Raw genomic sequence first — 22,336 nt, 5'->3', positions numbered from 1 at the left:
GCTGCAAGATATAAAGTGTAGGTGACAGCCACTAACTTGCATTTAACACTGCTGTTCAGGGGCTTAACTATAGAATAAAGCAAAACATTTGGTTATCTTCTTTACAGAGCAGTTCAACTCTGCAAAGTGCCTTAGTAAAAATGGCATCCCGGGGTTCCAGCTTACCTGTATTTCAGTCATTCCATGTCAAATTTGCTCAGTTTACAAGTAAAAGATTTTTTTTTAAAAAAAAAAAACCTTCAATTGGTAAATTTACACACTTACTCTTGGTTTGGACAGTCAAGATAGATTATTTTTCTCATACCACCTGTAAAATCCTTTAGGGCAAGTTACACTTTCAGTGGCACTTGCATAACCCTACTGTCTCCAAATTATGCCATAAATTACACTAGTTATAATAAAAGTAAAAGCAATTGTACCAGTGTAATTGAGGGGCATAGTTTGGAGACAATGGAATTGCACAGGTATCACTAAGGGCATAACCTGGTGTGCAGAATCTTTCTTTGTGGTGGTGGTGATGGGTAAGCAGAGAAGAGCCTGTCTTGACTGTCAAATCCTATTGTGAGTTTTCAGGACTGACCATGAGAAAAAAACAACAGTGTTTTACTTTCACTGTAAGCAAATTTGATATGCCCGTTAATCATTAGAGCCAATAAACATGACAAGTTTACAGTCACCTTGCAACATGACAACAAAGGTATAGCATGGGATATGGATAACAAGAGGCAAACAGTTTGTAATGTAATTTTAGCTATTAAGCAGCCAGGACATAAAAATGGCCAGCAACACTACGTTAAGGAATCTTATAAAGCTTTATTAAATAAAACAAGTATAAACGGTCATATTTACATTCAAACTGTCAATTTTAAGGAACACCAGCATGTAAGGCACATCTGTATTTCTCAAGCACTAGTAAATAAATTACACAAAATCCCACAAAGGAATACTATTGAACAATGTGGCATTTTCCAGTAGTACCATGTAAAAAAACCTACATGCCACCGAATTTGTCTGGATATACATTCATGTCTTTCGAATATTTGCCCGTATAAATCTTGCATATTTCACGTATTTCTCACAAGAAGAGCTCAATGTTTTACTGGCTCACACTGTAATGACACAATATTATGTTCCTTATAACAGATCACCTTCACTGAACAACTACTTCTTGTTTTTTGACAATTCACAACTAAGGAAATTATTCACAGTTGCCCCTCTGACAGTATTACATATATGTAAACAAAGCTTGAAAACAAAGCCCACAGGCTGAAAGAAAATGACCAATATTTCAATTTTAATCATCGGAGGATTTAATATACCACAACGGAGGTAATTTTTCCCTCCTAGGAGCAATATTTTAAAGCCATGGCTTGAAAACCACTCTCTTCTCATGTTTTAAAATAAATGTGTAAAAATCTCACTCGTATGTACTTTGTTGGCAGACTTCTGAAAAGCTCAGCATCTCTGAGCATGTGCAGTGATCTACCTCCTAGTTTAAAGTAAAGTAGATTCTGATTTTGTGTGTGTGTGTGAGAGAGAGAGAATAATGCAGTTTGAGTCATATGGGCCTGTTCTAGCCAATCAAAACTTAAAAAAAACAGAACAAAAACTGAAATAGTTTACTACCTATGCAATATGCTGCATACACTTATTTTATTACACGTAGCTGATATACAGTAAGCACTCTTTTTTACTATTAAGTAAAATATTAATTATACTATGCCCTGCTTGTACACACCATTAATAGCTAGTAATAAAAGTCAACATTTTTAGGGTGCCCATATTGTACCAGAGACAAACAGGTTAAGCTAACTGACATTCATACTTCGTTTTTATCATATAACGTGCCACTTAGTTCACAATGCAGTAACTGGGGCAGTGGTGATGCATGGAGGCTCAGTGTCTGCTGAGGTACCTATAGTTCTATCTAAATCAATCAATAAAATACACTGTTCGTCATGTTTGTATTAACAAATAGAAAGCCAAAAATAACTGCCTTCACTCAAAAAGATCTGCATACTCCTCTGTAACAGTTCTAGAAATCTTCATTCATAAATTATGGTTACTCGAGAAAGGCACATGCTTTTTAGCATTCTCGGTCATTCAAGCGCAGGAGAGTACAGTAACCATAAATATACTGCAATTGTACTTATGGGGAGCCATATTTATAATTTTCTGTAAAAAATAAAGAAAACAGACTAATCTATTCACAGTTATTACAGCATTTCCTATTTTTAAACTGGCAACTAATGAAGATACATCACATTGTAAGGCTAAAATATAAGAACACTTATCAGTGCAATACATTCCTGAGACTCATGATGATAATACTGGAGCCCAAAGAAAACGTTAATCCTTTGAAACACAGACTCCTTCACATTTTTGGCTCACATTTTACCTGTTTTACTATTTCCCTTCTTTGAAAACCATGTTAAAAGAAAGTTAATTTCCACAGGAAGCAAATAAAAAAAAGACCGTAATACTTAACCACTTTCTTCTAAGTGTACCTTCTAATTGCGTGACACTTGCAGGAAAGCTAGCTTAGCACAAAGATAGCTAATTGTCCAGTCATCTTTGTCAACTGAACATAACATAAAAGACACAGGAATGGATTTTATAGGATTGAAAGCATCCCCTTAAAAATTTAAAGAGCATTATGCATTAAAAAAAGGTGTTGCACAGTATATTACACTGCATTTTTAAGATGACTTGCATTACACTGGCATTTGAAAGTTTTTAAGCCTAGCTGAGAATTTTCCAAAGTGAAATGATTTTGCTATTAGTAAAAGCATTGACTTTTCTTCCAACCCAAGTATATGTCCTTGTGCAGATGAGTCCTGTAGTCTTTCTTTAATGTGAAGCATAACCTGTACTCCATAGCCTGGAGGGAGGACTGTTTTTTCTATCTGAGTACGAAGGACTGAGAGAAGTTGCAGATGAAACAGAAAAACCTACAGTCGTGGAGAAAAAGAGGAAACAATCATATTAAGGGCGGGGGAGCGAGGGAGTAAAAAACCAACAGCTACTCTTAGATTGGATTAACACTGGAAGGGAGTCTAAGGACTCACTGAAAATAAAGCTCCACCTTTATATTTTCAGGTACATTTTAATCAAATGAAGATGATGGAACTTCTGTATTTCTTCTCACAAGCAACATGAATTAATGCATTGATAAAACCCCTGAGGCCCACCCATTTATTTCATTTCAGTAAATAATAACGACAGTAAGTAATAATCTGGGTTTGTTTTATCTCACTCCGAATACCCAAAAGCCATTCATATGAAGTGAGGCTCCAGTTCAGCAAAATACTCAAGCATGTGCCTAACTATAAGCAAGTATTACCAACTGAAGTAAATTGGATTATTCATGTACTTATGTGCGTTGCTGGCTCAGGGTCCTACATTGTAATAGGTATTCAGTGACTCCTTTGTAGGACGGTGTGAAATTGATTGATTTGTTTTTTTTGTGAAAGTTAATGTGGTTTTTTTCAATAATTAAGTTTATGTGGTTATTGACCACCTGATGTTTTGATTCTCCATGGCAGTTCAAGAAACTGAACATTTGTCATGGGCAGGTACCTGGAAACTCAAATTCACAGAAAAAGTCACTGAAAGGAAAACAAAGATATTGAACAATGGTGCAAAAAGCAAAAGAAGAGGATGAGTATGTGGTGGGGTCTGCAAAACTAATCCTGCTCAGTGGGAGTGAGGGGTTTGTGAATTCTCTTCTCGCTTCAACCAATGACTCACCTTAACATGTTACAAGCAAATTTAGACCTCTATTGGAAGTAGGTAAATCTCTGTATCACTATTTAATAGGGGAACTTAAGGTGCATAGTTGCATTCAATTCACACAGCAAGTCTGTGTCAGAAACATTAGAATACAAGTCTCTTGACAGCTAGATCTATTTCCTCCCAAATAATTTCAAATTGTAGTAAAATTGAACTCTTTGCAAACTCCAAACCAGGCACACGTCAAGAAAAGATTTAGGTACAAAAATGTCACCCAGCTGTAGTGGTTTTAGCTACTTTCTGCTTTGTCCAAACAGAATAAACAGCACTTTGGCACCTGAGGCCTCGATTTTTGGATAAGTCTGAATGTGCAGTAGTGGGAGCTCTGGCCCTAACAGCATCAACAGAATAGTTGTTCTATCAAGTCTGAATTCGTTAACTCAGAGGTTTAAATACTTGCTTTTTCTGGCCAAGGGGAAAAAAGAAACAAGGCAAAATGGGAGGTCCTGCAGGTGTGGGAGTAAGAATTTCTTTGGAAGTTTGGTAATTTTATTCCCTGTATGTTACCTTCTGTTCTCTGACCCCGGTGTAGTTTAATGATGCTTGGGGCAATTCTTTTTTTCCTTAGATTTTCAGTGGTATGGGAAAGCAGGAGACTAGGAAAAGCAAGTGAAAGGCTCATCCAGTTTTCCTTGCACCTGGCTTTCTTAATCACTTCCTTCATCCCAGATCAGATAAGATCTTCCATTTTTTTCAGCAATTTTTTGTAGCCAGTGAAGCTTCCAGCCCTTCTGCACTCTGTTCCCAGGGATCTAACACTGGGACTTTCACTGTAATTGAAGGCAAAGAAGTTTCCTTCTCTGTTCTATGTAGACTATGCAGAAGATGGAAGTTTCCCTGTGCGGTGAGCTGGATATAGTAACTCCTCACTTAACGTTGTAGTTATGTTCCTGAAAAATGCAACTTTAAGTGAAATGATGTTAAGCGAATCCAATTTCTCCATAAGAATGAATGTAAATGGGGGGGTTAGGTTCCAGGGAATTTTTTTTTTTTTTGCCATACAGTACAGCAGTGGTCCCCAGCGTGGTGCCCATGGCGCCCGTGGGGGCATCTTAATGTGCCCGCATCCTGGCCCCCGGGAGAGCACCCACTGAAATGCTGCCGAATTTCAGCGGCATTTCGGTGGGGACGCCTCTCGATGGTGATGCTTGTCGCCGACAAGTGACGTCATTGAGAGGTGTCGCCCCCGAATTTCGGTGGGGACACCTCTCGATGACGTCACTTGCTGTCGACAAGTGACGTCATCGAGAGGCGTCACTCCCAAATTTCGGTGGGGACGCCTCTCGATGACATCACTTGCTGTTGACAAGTGACGTCATCGAGAGGCGTTGCTGCCGAAATACCGCCGAAATTTGGTGGCATTTTGGTGGGTGCTCCACCGCCGCAGTGGCGCCTGCCAGACGAAAAGGTTGAGGACCACTGCAGTACAGTACTATAGTTGGGAGGTGCCCCTGCCTTACCCCACACAGGCACAGCCCACTGGCACTGGAGACAACGAGGCAGGCAAGGAAGCTGAAGGTGTTGCAGGCTAGGAGAAGCACGGTGCGCAGCAGCAGCAGCTTCCCCTACTCTGCAAGCACCAGGGGTGAGGAGCTCAACCCTCAGCCTGCCCATTCCACTCCTTCCCCCAAGCCACCACCCTTAATCCGCCTCTTCTTCCCCCCGCATCCTCATTTACTCCACACGCCGCGTCCTTGCTCCCCCCCATTCCTTCCTCTGCCTCCTGCCCACGGCAGTCAGCTGGCTTGCAGCATTCAGGAGGCAGGGGAGGGAGGGGGAGCCTGCGCACTGAGTCCTTGCTCCTCCGCCCTCCCTCCTGAATGCCACAAACCAGCTGATTGCCGTGGGCAGGAAGCGGGGGAGGGGGAAGGTGCTGATCCACGAGGTCTGCTGGCAGGCGGGAGGTGCTGTGGGGGGGCATAGGGGAGCTGTTAGGGGCGCTGCCAGCTGTGGACAAAGCAGCCAAGCGACGTTCTAGCAAAGCACTGCACAACTTTAAATGGAGCATGTTCTGTAATTGAGCAGGGACGTAAGATCGAAACAACGTTAAGCGAGAGGCCGTTAAGTGGAGAGTTACTGTACCTCACAAGATTTATTTAATATATGAAACATTGTAGAAGGTACTGTAGAGATGATCACTAAGACAACTGAAATCCAGGTAATTAGTTCTGATTCCTTGCAGAACCTTGCTCAGACTTTAATAAAGGGTAATGTAATGCCAAGGAGGAGGAAAGAAACCCTAGGCACATTTTACTAATTATAACAACATAGGAATTTTGAGTATTTCGCAGTTATGCTGGGATTGATTTCCAAATTAAAGTTAAATAGTCTCCCTGCTCATTGTTTTCCTTTTTAAAGATGGGAACATGCCACTACTTTCCACGTTTTATTTTCTTTTCTGACAAACTTGGTGGTGATGGTAACTTCTGGGCGTCTTGATCTTGCCTGAATCTTCCACGATCAGCAATGGGCTTTTCAACAATGGAGCCTGAAGCATTACTAAATCCTTTCTCCCAGAGCACTCTTTTGGCTAACCTTCCTTCCACCAAGGCTGCTTTACAAATAACCAAACAACCAAATAAATAAATAAAATGTGTGTCTGTTCTGCCACAGAGGGACTGAAATCTCCATTACAGCACAGGAAACTTCACTGAAACTCTCTTAGTGGAATTTTCCAAAGGTCGTAACTAAGACAAGATATTAAAAATTTCTCTCTCAATCAGGAGTGCAACTACTGAGGGTCAAAGAATTCTGATTTTTCCTTATGTTTCTGATCAAACCTAAGTATGTACCCGTGTAACACTGAGATTTCTGATGTGCATGTTACATAAAAGGCAAAGTAACATCCATAGAAGGTACATACTGAGCTATGGGAGTTTTTGTCATTGGATTCCATAGGAGCAGGATCTGGACCTTAGTTTTCCCACTACTGCAGTTATTTCTGCCCCCCCCCCGCCAAATATTTCTTGCAAAATACCATTTAATGATCCTGATTCTAGTCTCCATCACAAAAATGTAAAGTGCAAGTATTTCCACTCAGGCCTAAGGAGTCACAGCAGTATAGGACAGGTGTGTGTGAAATCAGAATTTGGAACACTAAAAGTTGTATGGTGCTTAGATGCCAGCCTTGTAATTTATTTCAGGATACAGGGTTCTCTTAGTGCAACCTCCTTGCAATAATTCAGATGCAATATCTAGGGTAACCAATTAATTTTATTTATAACTGGGTAACAGCTGCTTACTGTTATAGCTGTGTTGAGGCGTTGTCCTTGGGGTAAATGCTGGATAAGTGTTCTGTTCTTTTGGGGAGAAAACTGCATGGTAGGCTGAAAGACATTATCAAAACCATTTCAGAATGGAAATTATTCTTTTAAAAGCACAGCTAAAATGTTTAAAAGTTAGGAAAATATTATTGCAGCTTTTTACTTCCTTACCTATGATCACAACAGCTGTCCCCGCCAGCAGTGCAAAAAGCGTGAAGAATATTACTTGATAGGAATCAAGGAAGTGTTGGAATAAGCTGGCTCCGTCTGTGGAACCGATTGAAAAGGAGAGATATCATATGATGTTATAAATAGCATTGTATCTTTCTAATCCTCTCTAATGACAACTGGTCTCTTTTCCTAGCTTTTTTTCCTATTTCATTTTGAATATTTATTTGTGCATGATACATTTTATTAGTTTAAATAACATGACTGACTTAGATTACAATGGCAATTTCCACTATAATGTTCAAAATGTGCTTGTCGGTGATAACTCAAAATAGATTGAAATGTCACACACATTGTTCCCACATCAACCCACTAATCAGTTTTGGAAATGCCAAGCCATGTTTGAGAGTATGTAAAAATTAAAGCAAGAAGTACTGTTGGATACTATAGAATTATGGAATTTATGCCAGCTGGGATGGGCAAGCAGCCATTAGAGGGAACATTCCAAAGACAGTAATTGGACTGACCCAGAAAGGGAAATGTGTTCAGCTTCAGCCACAAGAAGCATTTGCATGCAAACCTTGCTATCAGAATATCAGTGTTTATCTTACATATCAGACAACTTTTTAAGCTGACTGTTACCCTGGCTCAAATCTAAGCCACACTAAGTTCTACACCACCACCTTGAACACTAATGAATGTTGGAGATTTATTCTGACACATGAAATATACAGATAGATACACTTACGTCTCATTGGCTCGCTTCTCTCAGCTACATAAATCACTGTCACCGGAACAGTGATCGACTGGTCAGTCACTGGGCTAGATATGGTAAGAATGGTTGATAAGGACCCCTGGCTTGGAACTCCTGGATCAGATACACTAACAGTGTAGATTACATAACTAGGCAGTCCATACGATTTCTCCTTCTCAAAGGCCTTCACCATTGGTGACCCACATTTCACCTGCAAGACAAACATACTGTCCCAACAAGCACGGTGCACACCCTCTTTTCCTGGTTCTATGCCAAAGAGATGTATAAGAATTACCACTCTCTTGGAAGGAAAATTTGCTTCAAAGAGGAGCATATGTTGTAACCATAGAGCTATACCACCAAACTTCCTCAGATTCACTCTCCCTCTCTGCTCGCACAACTATCTGTTGCCTATTTAGTTTCAGTATTGCTGCTACCACTTTTGCTACCGTCTCTTGCAAGCCTGGAGAAGAGCATGCATGTGAACTCTCCACACAGTAGCACATGAAAGCAATATCATCCTGCCAGGGCATGAAACAAACATGTGAGTGACCATCAACTAAATAGCAAAACTAACTGTACCATTCGGAAACAAAGTGAAAACAGAGAAAAATGTTTTCACTCCCTACCTGTTGCATAACCTCCAGGGTTACTTGTAATAATACTTTACAATACAATAAATGTAACAGCATATTTCCACATAGAAATGTGATTCTCAACATAAAAGCAGCCATCCTGGGTCAGACCAAAGGTCCATCTAGCCCAGTATCCTGTCTCCTGACAGTGGTCAATGCCAGGTGCCCCAGAGGGAATGAATAGAACAGGTAATCATCAAGTGATCCATTCTGTCACTTATTCCCAGCTTCTGGCAAACAGAGGCTAGGGACACCATTCCTGCCCATCCCGGCTTCTCAAGTTGGTGGAATCTCTAAGACACAAGAATGTTAACGTTGACTCCAGTACTTAAAAGATCCTCCTATCCTTCTACAAATTAATCTTTTTACTGTTGGGTAACATCAATACAACGAGTCAAATACTAAAATGCTTTTAAAAAAACCAAAACTTAGCAAGGTTGATGAACACAGGTTATTATTATTTTAACATCAGATCTCAAACTTCATGATGAGTTTCTGTATTTAGTCCCTGGGGTGAGAAGAAAAACAATCAAATATTAGATATCCCAAAATATATCAAATATGGTTTACTTAGCTGGAGAAAATACACACAACTGTATGTGCACAATTACAAAAACTAGCGTTTTAATCTTTCCCCTCTGGAGAGATTATAAACATCTGCAGTTCACACCACAGCAGGTACTATCAGAAGACATTTTTGAATTTTAAAGGTTATGCATGTATCAGTACATAAAACCAGAGAATCATGGCAGTTAGAGATGGCAAAGCATTGAGTCAGTCCACAGAAAATGCAGCACATGGTCTCAGGACAGATGGTAAACTAGCAAACATGACACTTTATTTTCATCCAAAACAAGTCTGTTTGGACCTCTCATAATAGCTACTAAGAATGGATCTAACAATCCACACACATATAACAATGGGCAACAGGTTACAGCTGGTTGTGATGAGGTGCAGGGGAACTAACTGCTCCCCAGTACATAGGGGGTTAAATTCCAGCTACACTTTCTCCTCCCCTTGCATAGGTGCCTAGGGGAAGATTTAGCAGCAGGACTGCTGGAAAGAGAGAATGGCTCTGGGAAGCCTCCATGCTAGCACAGCTGCTGGGAGTGCTGAGTGAACCCCAGGTTGAGAAATCTCCCTCCCATGTTTTGCTCAGGTCCATTTGTTCTGATTTATGCAGAGAAAAGTTTTACTCTGTTGAAAAATCCTGCCAATTATAGCTGCTTGATTTCTTCTGAGCCACCTCATTAATTCACTCCCCACCTCCTGGGGCTATCATCGTACACATACCCTGACCGTGTGCTTTTGTTATATTTTTGTAAAGTGCCATGCATATTTACACTATGGGCTATTCTGTGACTTGCATGGCAACCTCCACACATGGGAAAGCAAGAGCCCCTCCTTACACACTTGCATAGGCTCCCTGGGCCTGGCCACACAGAAGGGCAAACATTCCCCAGATCAGGCAGGCATCAGTCCCCAGGACAAACTGGCCAGCACCGCTGAGCCAGTAGGTGTGTGTGTGTTGTAATTTGCTATAGGTATAAGCCAGCCATAAATGACTCCTTCCCTGGAGCAAGGGGAAAGCATGGAGGGCCTTATGCATCAGAGGGATGAGAGAATCACATTGTCTCCTGGAAGTACTCCCAGGGTGATGAAGTTTACACACTGGCCCCTTGCTCACAAATGCACCCAATGGCTCAATACAGCCTTAAATATGTAATGAGAATTTGCCGTGACATACTTACCTCCAGTTTGTCAAGAATTTCAGTGGCTCCAAATATTTTCAAATCAGAACTCGTGTAATGGTTACTTAAGAGAATTTCAGTCTGATCAGCATAAAACCCTGGATTGAACGGCACTTCAGCGCTGATCTGCTCTCCAGAGAAGTGGCTGCCCTGGATTGAAGCTGTAACTAGGAGAGCAGTTTTGCTCATGCTCAGATGCTTTAGCTGCTTGTCAGTAAGTCTGTGCATTGTGATGGAACAGGTATAGTGTCCTATAAAGATGAAAACAGTTCAACCCTTGTTAATTTACTTGTGTTTCTTTATGGTTTTTCTCTTCACACCCAAGAACGTTCCTTGTGGAAGGGAGACTTTAGAGGGGAAAAGAACAAGGGGAAGGTGATGCCCTGACAAACCACAATGGACAGGGTATCCCAAGAGTGGGAAAAGGCATGAAAGTGCAGTGAACAAATAAGACCCTAGGATGGGGCCTAGCAATAATTCCCAGGGATACTGAACTAGAAGACTTCCTTCATGTAAAATTGTTCACGTGCCCAGCTGGTTTGAACCAAATTTTGAGTGTATGATTTCTGGGAACACTGGATCAAATGCATTATTCCAATCCAAACATAACATACACTCTGTTCTCTTCATCCATCTAGCCAACAACCATCATAATCAACTTTGTCTGGTATGATTTGTTCTTAGAAACCCATCCTGCATACTGCCTTATTGTGCACTGCTCCATTACTGCTCAGATATTCAGTGATTCCCTCCAACCTCTTAAAAGTCATCCCAATTGATGACTAAGGATTAATAAAATAAATAAATAAAATAATCCCAAAGTGAGCAGAGCGGATATTATCAGTACAAGCTGATTTTCTCATACACATCAGTTTCCTTGCCATTTTCTCCGCCACTCGTTTTCTATATCACAAGACAGATGCTTTTCTCAAGAATTTGAGGGGGAGGGAGTAACCACACTCTCGCACCTCGGAAGGTTTGGCTGACCATGTGTTTAAGCACAGATCTGAAGCAAGGATAAATACATGCCCCTTTTTTCTGTATAAGGAAACTGCACACATCTTACCCCTGATGGCATACTTTCTGCAGCACTTACAACAAAGGTAACCTCCATTATCCAGAGCAGCAGGTCTACCAGACTATTATAAGAATGCTCTCTCCACATAATCTGTGCTTTTTAAAAACCATATTGTCACTCATGTACACTTCTCTTCTGCTCTCCCAGTGCTGCCAACTCTCATGATTTTAATCGCAAGTCTCACAATGTTTTGGTCTTAAAGTCCCAGCTACTAATGTCATGGGATCAGAGGAGAATCTTAGCTTTCATTAAAATAAAAGATTCTAGCCCTCACGGTTGTAGGGGAAAACCTGAAAACATGAATCCCTAAAATGTTCACAACCCAAATAAAGAAGAACTTCAAATGCATTAGGTTAAAAAAGCATATAATTTTTAAGCCATTCTTGTGATTTTTGAATCCTTGGGGTTGATGATACTGCAATACCTGCACAAGACAGGGACAGTGAACAGACTGAGAAGATTGGCTTTAGCCCAACACACGTTATTGGGCTCAATACAGGGTTATCTGGGTGAAATTTAATGGCCTGTGCTATACAGGTCAGACTAGGTGATTTAATGGTCCCATCTGAGCATAAACTCTATGAATCTGAGACTGACTCTAGATAGAAGACAAAGGCATTGGTGCCTGGCAGGGGAAGCAGCTAGGGGAATTGATGTGAATTGTAATTGTTTCACCTGTTGATGGGTTAGGCCCTTCCATTGCTGAAGAGGTTCCCAATGTCAGGGTATTTCTTGACACCTGAGTGCTCATGCATTCTCAGGTAGCAGTGGTGGCTTGTACTTTTTGTTTTGTCATCTGCAGTTAGCCAAGAAACTGAAGCCTTTCCTTACAGAACCAGGCCCAGACACAGTCATCCACATCCAGACTAGGCCACTACAATGCAAGCTAGCTGGGGCTACCTTTATACAATTCAGCTAGAGCAAAATATGGCACCCCAACTAGCTTTGTGAAGTGGATCAGCATGAGCACATTATGTCTCCGTTTCACAGATGGCATTCGCTTCCCATCCATTTCAAGGTGCAATGGAAAGTCTCGTATGTGTGAAGTTATTCATATGGGTTTGCAGAATCAGGACCTTAATTTGTACCTTCAACCTTTCCGTAAGTGATCTAGGGTAGTGATTTCTTAGCATTAAAGTCTTGAATAATGATGCAGCCCAAAATTCTACCAAGTGCATCATTAAATCCACACAGGGTTGTATCATATAAGATTTCTCAGAACAGCACTATATAGATAGGAGGACATGTGGAAATTAATGAACCCCCACTGGTTCAGGACTTGTTTGAAAACATTAAGATCTTGACTGCTGTATGGAGCAAACAGTAACAGAGATTATACAAATGTCAGACAACTACACATAAGTAACAAACTAACATTAAAAACCTCTAAATTACACTTGGGATCCACTCCTTAATTCCTTATGCATTCAAGACTCCCACTGGCTTGAACAGAAGTTCTGGATGCACAAGGAATGTTAGAACAAATCGCAGTAGCACTGGAGCTCCGCATTTGCAATCTCAGCTTCTTTCCCCATTTTACCTGAAACTGCATCAAATCCAGGTTCTGCTGTAAAAATATCATGTGCTGGGAAATCAAATGCATCCTTATTAAAATGAAGGTGGCAGCCGATATTGGACTCTGGTTGTAGTTCTTTAATGGCTTCAATCTGAACAGGTGAACAGTCCCCTAAGGGGGGGGGGGGAAAACAGGCGTGTAAGATAAAAAGCGAACTTTGCTAACACAAAAGGATGGCTCACCATAATTTCTGAGAGGAAATTTCAAGTCATTCTGCCATCCTCATTATAATCTCAGACATACTATAAAAATGTCTTACAATAAGTAATGCAGTTGTCTTGTCTCACATGTAGCCTGAAAGAGTATGTATAACTGAAAGTTTTATAATGGTAGTTTAGATAAGTAAAAAAGAATTTTTTTGTCAGTCAGTGAGTGATATTGAAGCATAGATTTCAGCACATTTACACTTTTTTTCCTATAGCTTGTACCTCATAAGTTAGGCAAATTCTGAAAGTCCCACTAAAAGGTATTTTTCAGTAGTTGTTCAAGGGGAAAAATTATGTAATTTATTATTCGATTTGAACAGGCCAATAGTTCATACAAAAATATACTAAAAATATCATTTCAACAAGTGCTGAATGTTAAGACTGCTCAATATTAACAAAAAGGCACTGTGATTAAATCAAGTATGGCTTATTAATCAGAAGATAAAATATATTTAACTTCACTTGTAAAGTGGTTCTAAAAAAACCCAAATATTTTTGGTACAATTGTCAATCACAGTAATGGTGAGCATAAGCATCCGACGAAGTGGGTATTCACCCACGAAAGCTCATGCTCCAAAACGTCTGTTAGTCTATAAGATGCCACAGGACTCTTTGCTGCAATCACAGTAATGGTGAGCATAAGCATGCTTAATGCTAAATATATTACTTTAAAAAGTCAATTACATTCTAACAGTGAACCAATTAAGCTGTTGGTTGACTACTAACTCCTTTTCATCAGTAAGAAAAACAGACACACACATTTATTGATCTCTTTGGTTTCAAAAATCATGAAAGTATCCATAATTCACAAAAATAATGAATCAAAGTAGTTCCAAAAGAGCGCTATACAAAAGTGTTAACAGAGGTTCCATACTACTCCATGTCCATTGCATGAAAAACAAAAGCCCAATTTAAAAAACAAATTTCAAGCTTGGAACTTCTGAAAACAAACACTTGCTTTGCCTTCAGATATATCTGCAGAAAAATGATAGTCTGGGTCTGACTTGACCTTTATCAAGACAAAGCAAACTTTACAAGCATTTCTGTTTTCTCTAAGTACAGAAGAACAAATTTTCAAATGACAGCATTCCCATTAAAGCTGAAAATTGGTTTTTTGCAGTTGTGCCAATTGGTACTCAGTTAAAAATATGTCTGGAGTTTCCTAAAATATTCTCTCTGTCTGCATCTGAAGAGAAGCTGCAACCTTCAGTATTTAAGTAGAAGAAACCTGAGTGATTTTAAAATTTGTTTTGTTTTCATAAGGGCAAAACTGTGAATTGGATGGCTTGGGGAAACTGGTAATTAGATACAGAGCCTTTCTTCACTAGGTTTCCCATTCATCTGTCAGCGCTGACTGAAAGGCCTCTGACACGGCCTGTGTGAGTTAAGTGAAAGCATCATTCCATGTGCTAGCAGAAAAGTGTCTAGATCACAAAAAAATGTTACAAAATGATGCTCTTGCTGGTAATCTCAACAGAGATATCAAGAACTGAACATGCCTGGAGACTAATCTGTTCTCTCACTCTGAAAGTGGTTCCTCCCACACAAAGTTGAGATAATGTGTAGAAGGCTTGAAGAGACTCTGTCTGTGCTGTATCTATCCTGCAGAAAGAGGGAGTTGGCCTGCAGGGCCCTGACTCTGGTGCGGGTCATGAGCACTAAATACAAGCAGGCTATATTTTAATGGCCTATGACAATGAATGTGACAGTCAGGTTCAAGTACACTTTCCTTGTACATCTTTCTTCCTTCATTTGTTGCGAGCAAAGGTGGAAATTGCACTAGTTTTATTTCTGAAACCTCGCCCATTTATTTAATTTGGGAATTCAAAATTTTAAACAGCCCTCGAACAGCTGGCTGAAAAGTAGGGAGATTGTTATTTTTATTATTCTTTTTTTGCTAAAACCATTGAAATTCTCCCACTTATATTACACCTCTACCCTGTTAAAACACCACCCAATATAACACGAATTTGGATATAACACAGTAAAGCAGCGCTCCAGGGAGGCAGGGCTGTGCTCTCCCACGGATCAAATCAAGTTCAATATAACGCGTTTTCACCTATAACGCGGTAAGATTTTTTTGGCTCCCGAGGACAGCGTTATATTCAGGTAGAGGTGTAGTTCAAAAATATGTTCATCTCTTTTCCCATGTGTCTGATGAAGTGGGTATTCACCCACGAAAGCTTATTCTCCAATACTTCTGTTAGTCTATAACAGGTGTTTTCAAACTGGGGGTCGGGACCCATCGGGGGTCACGACGTTATTACATGGGGGGGTCGCAAGCTGTCAGCCTCCACCCCAAATCCCGCTTTGCCTCCAGCATTTATAATAGTGTTAAATATATAAAAAAGTGTTTTTAAATGTATAAAGGGTGGGGTCACACTCTGAGGCTTGCTATGTGAAAGGGGTCACCAGTACACAAGTCTGAGAACCCCTGGTCTATAAGGTGCCACAGGACTCTGTCGCTTTTTACAGATCCAGACTAACACGGCTACCCCTCTGACACTATCTTTTTCCATTGTAACATATCAGAACCTTGTTCTGATTTCCTTGTGGTTGTGACAGTATTGTCGCTCAAAGCACTAAGAGTACATCTACACAGAAAAACCGCCACAGCAGTGAGTCTCAGAGCGGGACTTGACTACAGAGCTAAAAATAGCCACGTAGACATTCCTGCTTGGACTCTGAAACCCAGCCAGGGTTCTGAGACTCATAGCCACAGGCTTTTGGGTTTTTTTAGTATAGTCATATACTTAGGCCTTACAATGATTATGAAGAGCTCACAGCACAGGACAGCAGAACTCCCATATTAACAGCTGTACAGCTCCTTGGCCACAAAAGAATCACATTGTGACTTCCTGAGAGTATGTGGCAATACTGGCATCACAATGGTGTATCACTATATGATGATGCCTCACTGAAATTCAGTATCTTCACACTATGCAACCTCCTGGCTCAATTCACCACATAGTGTTGTGAACATCTCACTCACATAACACAGTTGCTGAGAGTGACAGGGAGTCTCAGCTCTTGCCGCCCCATCTTTCATGGCTACTGGGAGGGAAAGGTTGGGCTTTTTCTCCCCTCCCTCCTGGTTCTAGCCCAGCTGCTCGAAAGCTCTCACTGGCTGTCCATTCCCCCATCACTGGGTGTGGTGACTCAGGAGCATGCCCATGGTCTTCTCACCCAGATTTTGGCGGGGAAAGGAAAAAGCCAGTAAATCCCTACAAACTCACAACATGACCATGACGACTCCCACATAACTTGCGAGGCAGTGGTGAAGCACTAGTGCAGGATCCTTTCTTGCTACACTCCTAGATGTTAGAGGAGAGACAGTGCATCATGCATGTGCAGTTAAGTAATGAACAGGCAAGCAGGAGAAGATTCAGCACAGTACCTTTCAAATTTTTGCTTCTGTCCCCAGCTGCAACTAAAACTTTTGAAGCTGCAACTCCTTGTAAGTTTGTTTTCACTCCAGTTACATGCATCGCTATAATCCTTTGAGGAATACTGATCAATACCTAAAAGAAAGACACCGAAGAACCCTGCTACACAAGACTGATAAATGAACACAAATTAAGGCAGGAATGGATTTTAGTAAGTCAAAAACGGATACTCCTCTCTCACACACACCAGACAAAAGATGCATTTTTTTTTAAAGAAATGCTGCATTTCTCTAATTTTAGAAGTTGCTCTTTTAGGTAACTTAAGTTAGAAAAACATTTTACTATTTCTATTAATCCCTCATAAATCAGTCACAAGAAACCAGGCACAAAAAAAGCTGGATTTAATTTAATTAAAAATAATGTCTGGTGCTCTTATGTCTGCTGATATTGTGACTTCAGCGTAGACAGAACTATTTCACTGAAGATCAAATAAACGCAATTCCCTTTAAATTCAGTAATACTGACTGGCCAATGTACAGTACATATGGTACCATATGAAAAAAATTCTGGTTGGTATCTCATTCAAACAGTGAAACTTCATTCAGAAAAGCAGAGCCTTAATCCAGTGTTTCTCAAACTGGAGTCGCCGCTTGTGCGGGGAAAGCCCCTGGCGGGCCAGGCCATTTGTTTACCTGCCCTGTTCGCCACTGCAGGCCAATGGCAGCTGCTGGAAGTGGCGCGGGCAAAGGGATGTACTGGCTGCCGCTTCCAGCGGCTCCCATTGGCCTGCAGCGGCGAACCATGGCCAGTGGGAGCCACGATCGGCTGGACCTGCGGACGGGGCAGGTAAACAAACTAGCCTGGCCCACCAGGGGCTTTCCCTACACAAGCGGCGACCCCTGTTTGAGAAACACTGGATTAATCAAAAGCTGTTCAGCATCTGAAACCAACTTAGCCAAGCAAAGAAATGAAGTGTGCCATATAAAAATAGTACAGGCTCAAAATGCAAACGATTAAGTTTAATTGCCTTCTTTAACACAAACTATAACCATGATGCCTTTGGAAGTGCACCAGATATTTTCCCCATCAATTCATCTTCTGCTCAAGATAAACAGTACAGATATAGGAACAAATTTATACATTTCCAAGAAAAAAAATTAAATAAGGATAGCAACAGAAGCTTAACATTTTGTTGCTTAAAAAAAAAATGTGACTGTAGGTAGAAATATGTTCCTAACAGACAGCAAACAAACCTCAACAGCACGAGTGGAAGTTAAAAGTGTCTCACCTCCCTGTATGTTTTAAGTAGTCCAGGAATCTCATAATAAACAGTGACAACTCCTGAATCCCTTGCCACAGCTACACCTGTCCTTGGGTCAACCTGAAGAACACGGCTCAGAGAAGAGCTCCAGACTCCTGACAAGCCTATGAGAAAAGACTATTTGTAAATTAATTGCTTAACAGGGTTCCAATATGCTAGCCATGTGTGTTTTCAAACTGGAGTATGTATCTATAGTGTGACAAAGTTCCTCCTCTACCTTGGTGGGTCCTGTGCTTATTGGCGGATTTGCTCGCCTCAGAGATCTTCCCCTCTGGTGGAACCCACAGTCTGGGTCAACTCCTCCTGTGTCTGATCAAAAGTTGGGAGGTTTGGGGGGAACCCGGGCCGCCCTCTACTCTGGGTTCCAGCCCAGGGCCCTGTGGATTGCAGCTGTCTACAGTGTCTCCTGTAACAGCTGCATGACAGCTACAACTCCCTGGGCTACTTCCCCATGGCCTCCTCCAAACACCTTCTTTATCCTCACCACAGGACCTTCCTCCTGGTGTCTAACGCTTGTACTCCTCAGTCCTCCAGCAGCACACCCTCTCACTCTCAGCTCCTTGCGCCTCTTGCTCCCAGCTCCTCACACACGCACCACAAACTGAAGTGAGGTCCTTTTTAAACCCAGGTGCCCTGATTAGCCTGCCTTAATTGATTCTAGCAGCTTCTTGATTGGCTGCAGGTGTTCTAATCAGCCTGTCTACCTTGTTTCCAGGAAAGTCCTGATTGTTCTGGAACCTTCCCTGTTACCTTACCCAGGGAAAGGGGACCTACTTAACCTGGGCCAAAATATCTGCCTTCTATCACTCTTCTGTAGCCATCTGGCCTGACCCTGTATCAACAGGTACCCACCATTATATACACCAGGGGTTGGCAACCTTTCAGAAGTTTAAGGTTTCGCGTCCCAGTAATACATTTTAATGTTTTTAGAAGGTCTCTTTCTATAAGTCTATAATATAAAACTAAACTATTGTTGTATGTAAAGTAAATAAGGTTTTTAAAATGTTTAAGAAGCTTCATTTAAAATTAAATTAAAATGCAGATCTCCCTGGACCAGTGGCCAGGACCCGGCCAGTATGAGTGCCACTGAAAATCAGCTTGTGTGCCGCCTTCGGCACACGTACCATAGGTTGCCTACCCCTGGTATACACCAATTCCCACAGAGTGAGTGAGTGTGTGAGTGTGAGTGTGTGATTAGCTATGCTATCCGATGTGTGGTCCTTGCCTCAGAGCCACATTCTGCTCTCAGTTACACCAGCAGAAGTTCTACTCTTGCAAAAATCCCATTAAGGCCAAAGAACTAATTAGAGGATTGAGTAAAGGCCTCAAGACTGTGTCTTTGTATTATTATCCCTGTTCATTTTTTTAAACTAAGCCTTTTCCAGAATGTTTTATATTTTAGGAACAATTGAATTGGAAACTGCAGATGTTTGATGCCCAAGAGCTCAACACAAGTGAAATTTTTGAAAGCTGCAGTTGATCAAACTTATTTGTGGTGTTCAAAAGAATAGCAAGTGTCATTTGATTCTGATCATCATCATAAATAAATGTATTTGGTTTCCCTAGACTGTCACAAGGCATAGCACTACAAAGTTTCCATGGTAATTCAGAGCCAGCATTGAAATGCATCTAAACAGCTAGTGTTTCTTACCTTCTTGATTTATCAGTGTAGTACTAAAACAGATGACATCACCTACTACCATGTCTCTGAGCTCAGGGAAAATGGCATGTTGCACAGGAAAAGGGACATAATCTGCAATTCCACTGTGCTCTGTATCCCAAACCATAAGCAAGGTCAAGCCTACATTTACAGTTCGAATTACAAATGTGTTGTTCGTGGTTCCTTTCCCAATCTGCACAAAGTCATCTCTGTAAATAAAAGGAAAAAAAATGCTTTGGTTTTCAGAAAATTCTTCTATTCCCTTTACTCTCCTCCGGTCTGATAGGCATTTATTCAATTTTTAAAAAACATCTCACTTTGCCTGACTCCTTTTTTGGGATGGTTATTAACTGAGATTAACAAAAAGGAGCAAAAATAGACAAATGATGTATTTAGTTGTCATTTAAGAAAATCTGAATCCTAACCACTGCACTCTGTAACATGGGTCATGGGTCACCTGCAGGTTTAAACTAGTGTAAATGGTGAATTTTCTGTAACTTGCAGTCTTTAAACCACAACTTGAGGACTTCAGTAACTCAGGCAGAGGTTAGAGGTCTATTTCAGAAGTGGGTGAGGTTCTGTGGCCTGCAATGTGCAGGAGGTCAGACTAGATGATCACGATGGTCCCTTCTGACCTTAAAGTCTATGAGTCTGAGAGTTCAGAAGAGGAAATCATGAGGTCCTTATGACCTAATATATCATTTTCTAGCATTTCAAGAAGCTCTTAAAGAGAGGCAAGCCTCTTCTTTTACTTTTCACAGAGGAAAGAAGGAATAAAATGAAAACCCTATGAATGGGTCTAGCACTAAATGCCAAAATCTCTTAACTCTACTAGGTCAGTGTCTTCAAACTGTTACTGAGATATGCACTCTCCCCAACACTGCACACTCCTGACCATACTAATACCAAGATATATCTATATGAGTGGGGGAAAGACAAGATATCTTAAAAAATACCCAACCCGTATCTTTCTTTTTCTCATGACTCTCACCCAAGTATTCACACAAGGAATTCTGTGCAAGACAAACTTTGTGCAGTAATCGTTGGGGAATTTGATGAACATCCCACTGACCAAATATGATTTTTTATTGTATCCTGGTGGTGCCCAAAAGCCCCAGTCAGGATCGCATCCCCACTGTGCTAAAGACTGCACAAACACATCTGAAGACAGTCCCCACTCCAAATTCCCTAAGTTTAAGAGAAGCTGCAATGAGTGTGACAAATGGCAGGAGGGAGGAAGGAGAGGAAGGGCAAGGCCAACACTAATAAGATCAACTTGTTACATAAGCCAACAATGTGTACAACTTAATGATTCAGAATCACTGAAAGCATATACACGCACACACACCCCATTCCCACTGGCCCTTGCCTAGGCATGACTTCATTTTTTCAGGTCAATACTGGTGACTAACTGGTGCCCTTCTTTCTGGCATCTCTGAAGGCTGTACACATTTCAGGAGTCAATCAATGATCCCAAGCCTGTGATCCCAATTCTCCCACCAGAAGTACAGCCACACTCTTGCTGACATAGCTTTATCTCCCCCCCCCCCTTTTTTTTTTTTGCTGGGGCAGTTACCATGATTGGTATAATACAATGTCTTTTACATTTCTTTGCTGCCCCTATAATTAATACTCTGATATAGACACTTACCTGTTGGTTGCAAGGTTGAGCACAGAATTGTGCGAATGGAAGGTATCTCCAGAGTTATCATGGAAATGGACTGTGAAGGTTAATGTCACACCCAATGGTAGAGCCAACAGAGCCTCTTTGTTTTGAGTGTGCAGAACAGGACTAATAGAGATTCTCAGGTAAGAAACAGGAGACACCTGTATGATATTAATAAAAGATGATATTCTGTAAAGTGCTTTTTTCCCTTGACTGTGAGGTGCCTATTAAATAAAGCTATTTAAATAATTTTCAGACACAGATATGTGTAGAGCTCTTTATGAACCACACATATTTTTAGTCTGGACATTACAACAGTATTGAGAGATGGAGCTTTTAATTTCACACAGGGTTTATTATGTTTCATAAAGTCCTTGCAAAGCATCTCCTGCTCGTATAGCACCAAGAGCTGAGAAGCAATAATGACATGTAACAAATGCACAAAATTACAGAGATGATGTGTTTATCCTGTAAAACAAAACCAGAAAGTTCAACAGATACACAACTCAAATAATAACCTGCAGGCTTCTCCCCAGCAAAGGTGGATATACAAAGATTATACATCCCCAAAGATCAGCCCCTGGGTGAGTGGTGCATGAGGTACATATGAACAAGGGATGAGATTCTAACATCTGCTCCATTACCTCTACACCAGGCAAAAGGCCTGGAGTGGCATAAAGGGACTCTAAAAGCCCCATATCTGGCAGGGGGAAGATTTCCCCCAGTGCAGGAACAGTGGAAGATAGCTGTAAGGCTGCCCTCCAATGGCCACCTCTCAAGACCTGCTATAGAGGGGTGTGGCTCCAGCACTGTGGAGATTATGGGCAGCCAGGGAGAGGCTGCTGCAATTCACACAGCTCCCCGGGGTTGTGTCTATTATATTGGTGCTGCAGGACTAAGCCACTTTAGCTACGTAACTTCCACTGGGCTGCAAGTTCTGCATTGCATCTCTAAGAGGCACAGCACACAATCTCAGTCAGGATGTTCAAAGGGAATGCCCATGTTGCAGAAGGGGCCAGGCCACTCTGAAATAAACTCTCCTATGGCTTGACTCATTGGGCCCACCTTGCATCTGTTAAA

General features: G+C 41.1%; 1 protein-coding gene across 1 annotated transcript in view; it reads right to left on the bottom strand.

Moving 5' to 3' along the window:
- Positions 1–793: 793 nt before the first annotated feature.
- The window catches only part of NUP210 (nucleoporin 210), a 116,310-nt gene continuing 94,767 nt past the window's right edge, over positions 794–22,336 (bottom strand). The window contains exons 31-40 of the mRNA XM_045025291.1: positions 21,242–21,417; positions 19,582–19,799; positions 17,898–18,034; positions 16,621–16,744; positions 12,982–13,128; positions 10,364–10,614; positions 7,972–8,188; positions 7,227–7,322; positions 7,035–7,118; positions 794–2,951 (exon numbers count right to left, since the gene is read on the bottom strand). Of these exons, the coding sequence (XP_044881226.1) occupies positions 2,851–2,951; positions 7,035–7,118; positions 7,227–7,322; positions 7,972–8,188; positions 10,364–10,614; positions 12,982–13,128; positions 16,621–16,744; positions 17,898–18,034; positions 19,582–19,799; positions 21,242–21,417 (1,551 nt within the window). The 3' untranslated portion in view covers positions 794–2,850. The remainder of the gene's footprint in view (positions 2,952–7,034; positions 7,119–7,226; positions 7,323–7,971; positions 8,189–10,363; positions 10,615–12,981; positions 13,129–16,620; positions 16,745–17,897; positions 18,035–19,581; positions 19,800–21,241; positions 21,418–22,336) is intronic.

Source organism: Mauremys mutica, chromosome 7, assembly GCF_020497125.1.
Source record: "Mauremys mutica isolate MM-2020 ecotype Southern chromosome 7, ASM2049712v1, whole genome shotgun sequence".
Lineage (NCBI taxonomy): Eukaryota > Metazoa > Chordata > Testudines > Geoemydidae > Mauremys > Mauremys mutica.
Note: the sequence above shows the minus strand (reverse complement) of the source record. Positions and strands in the feature narration are given on the sequence as shown.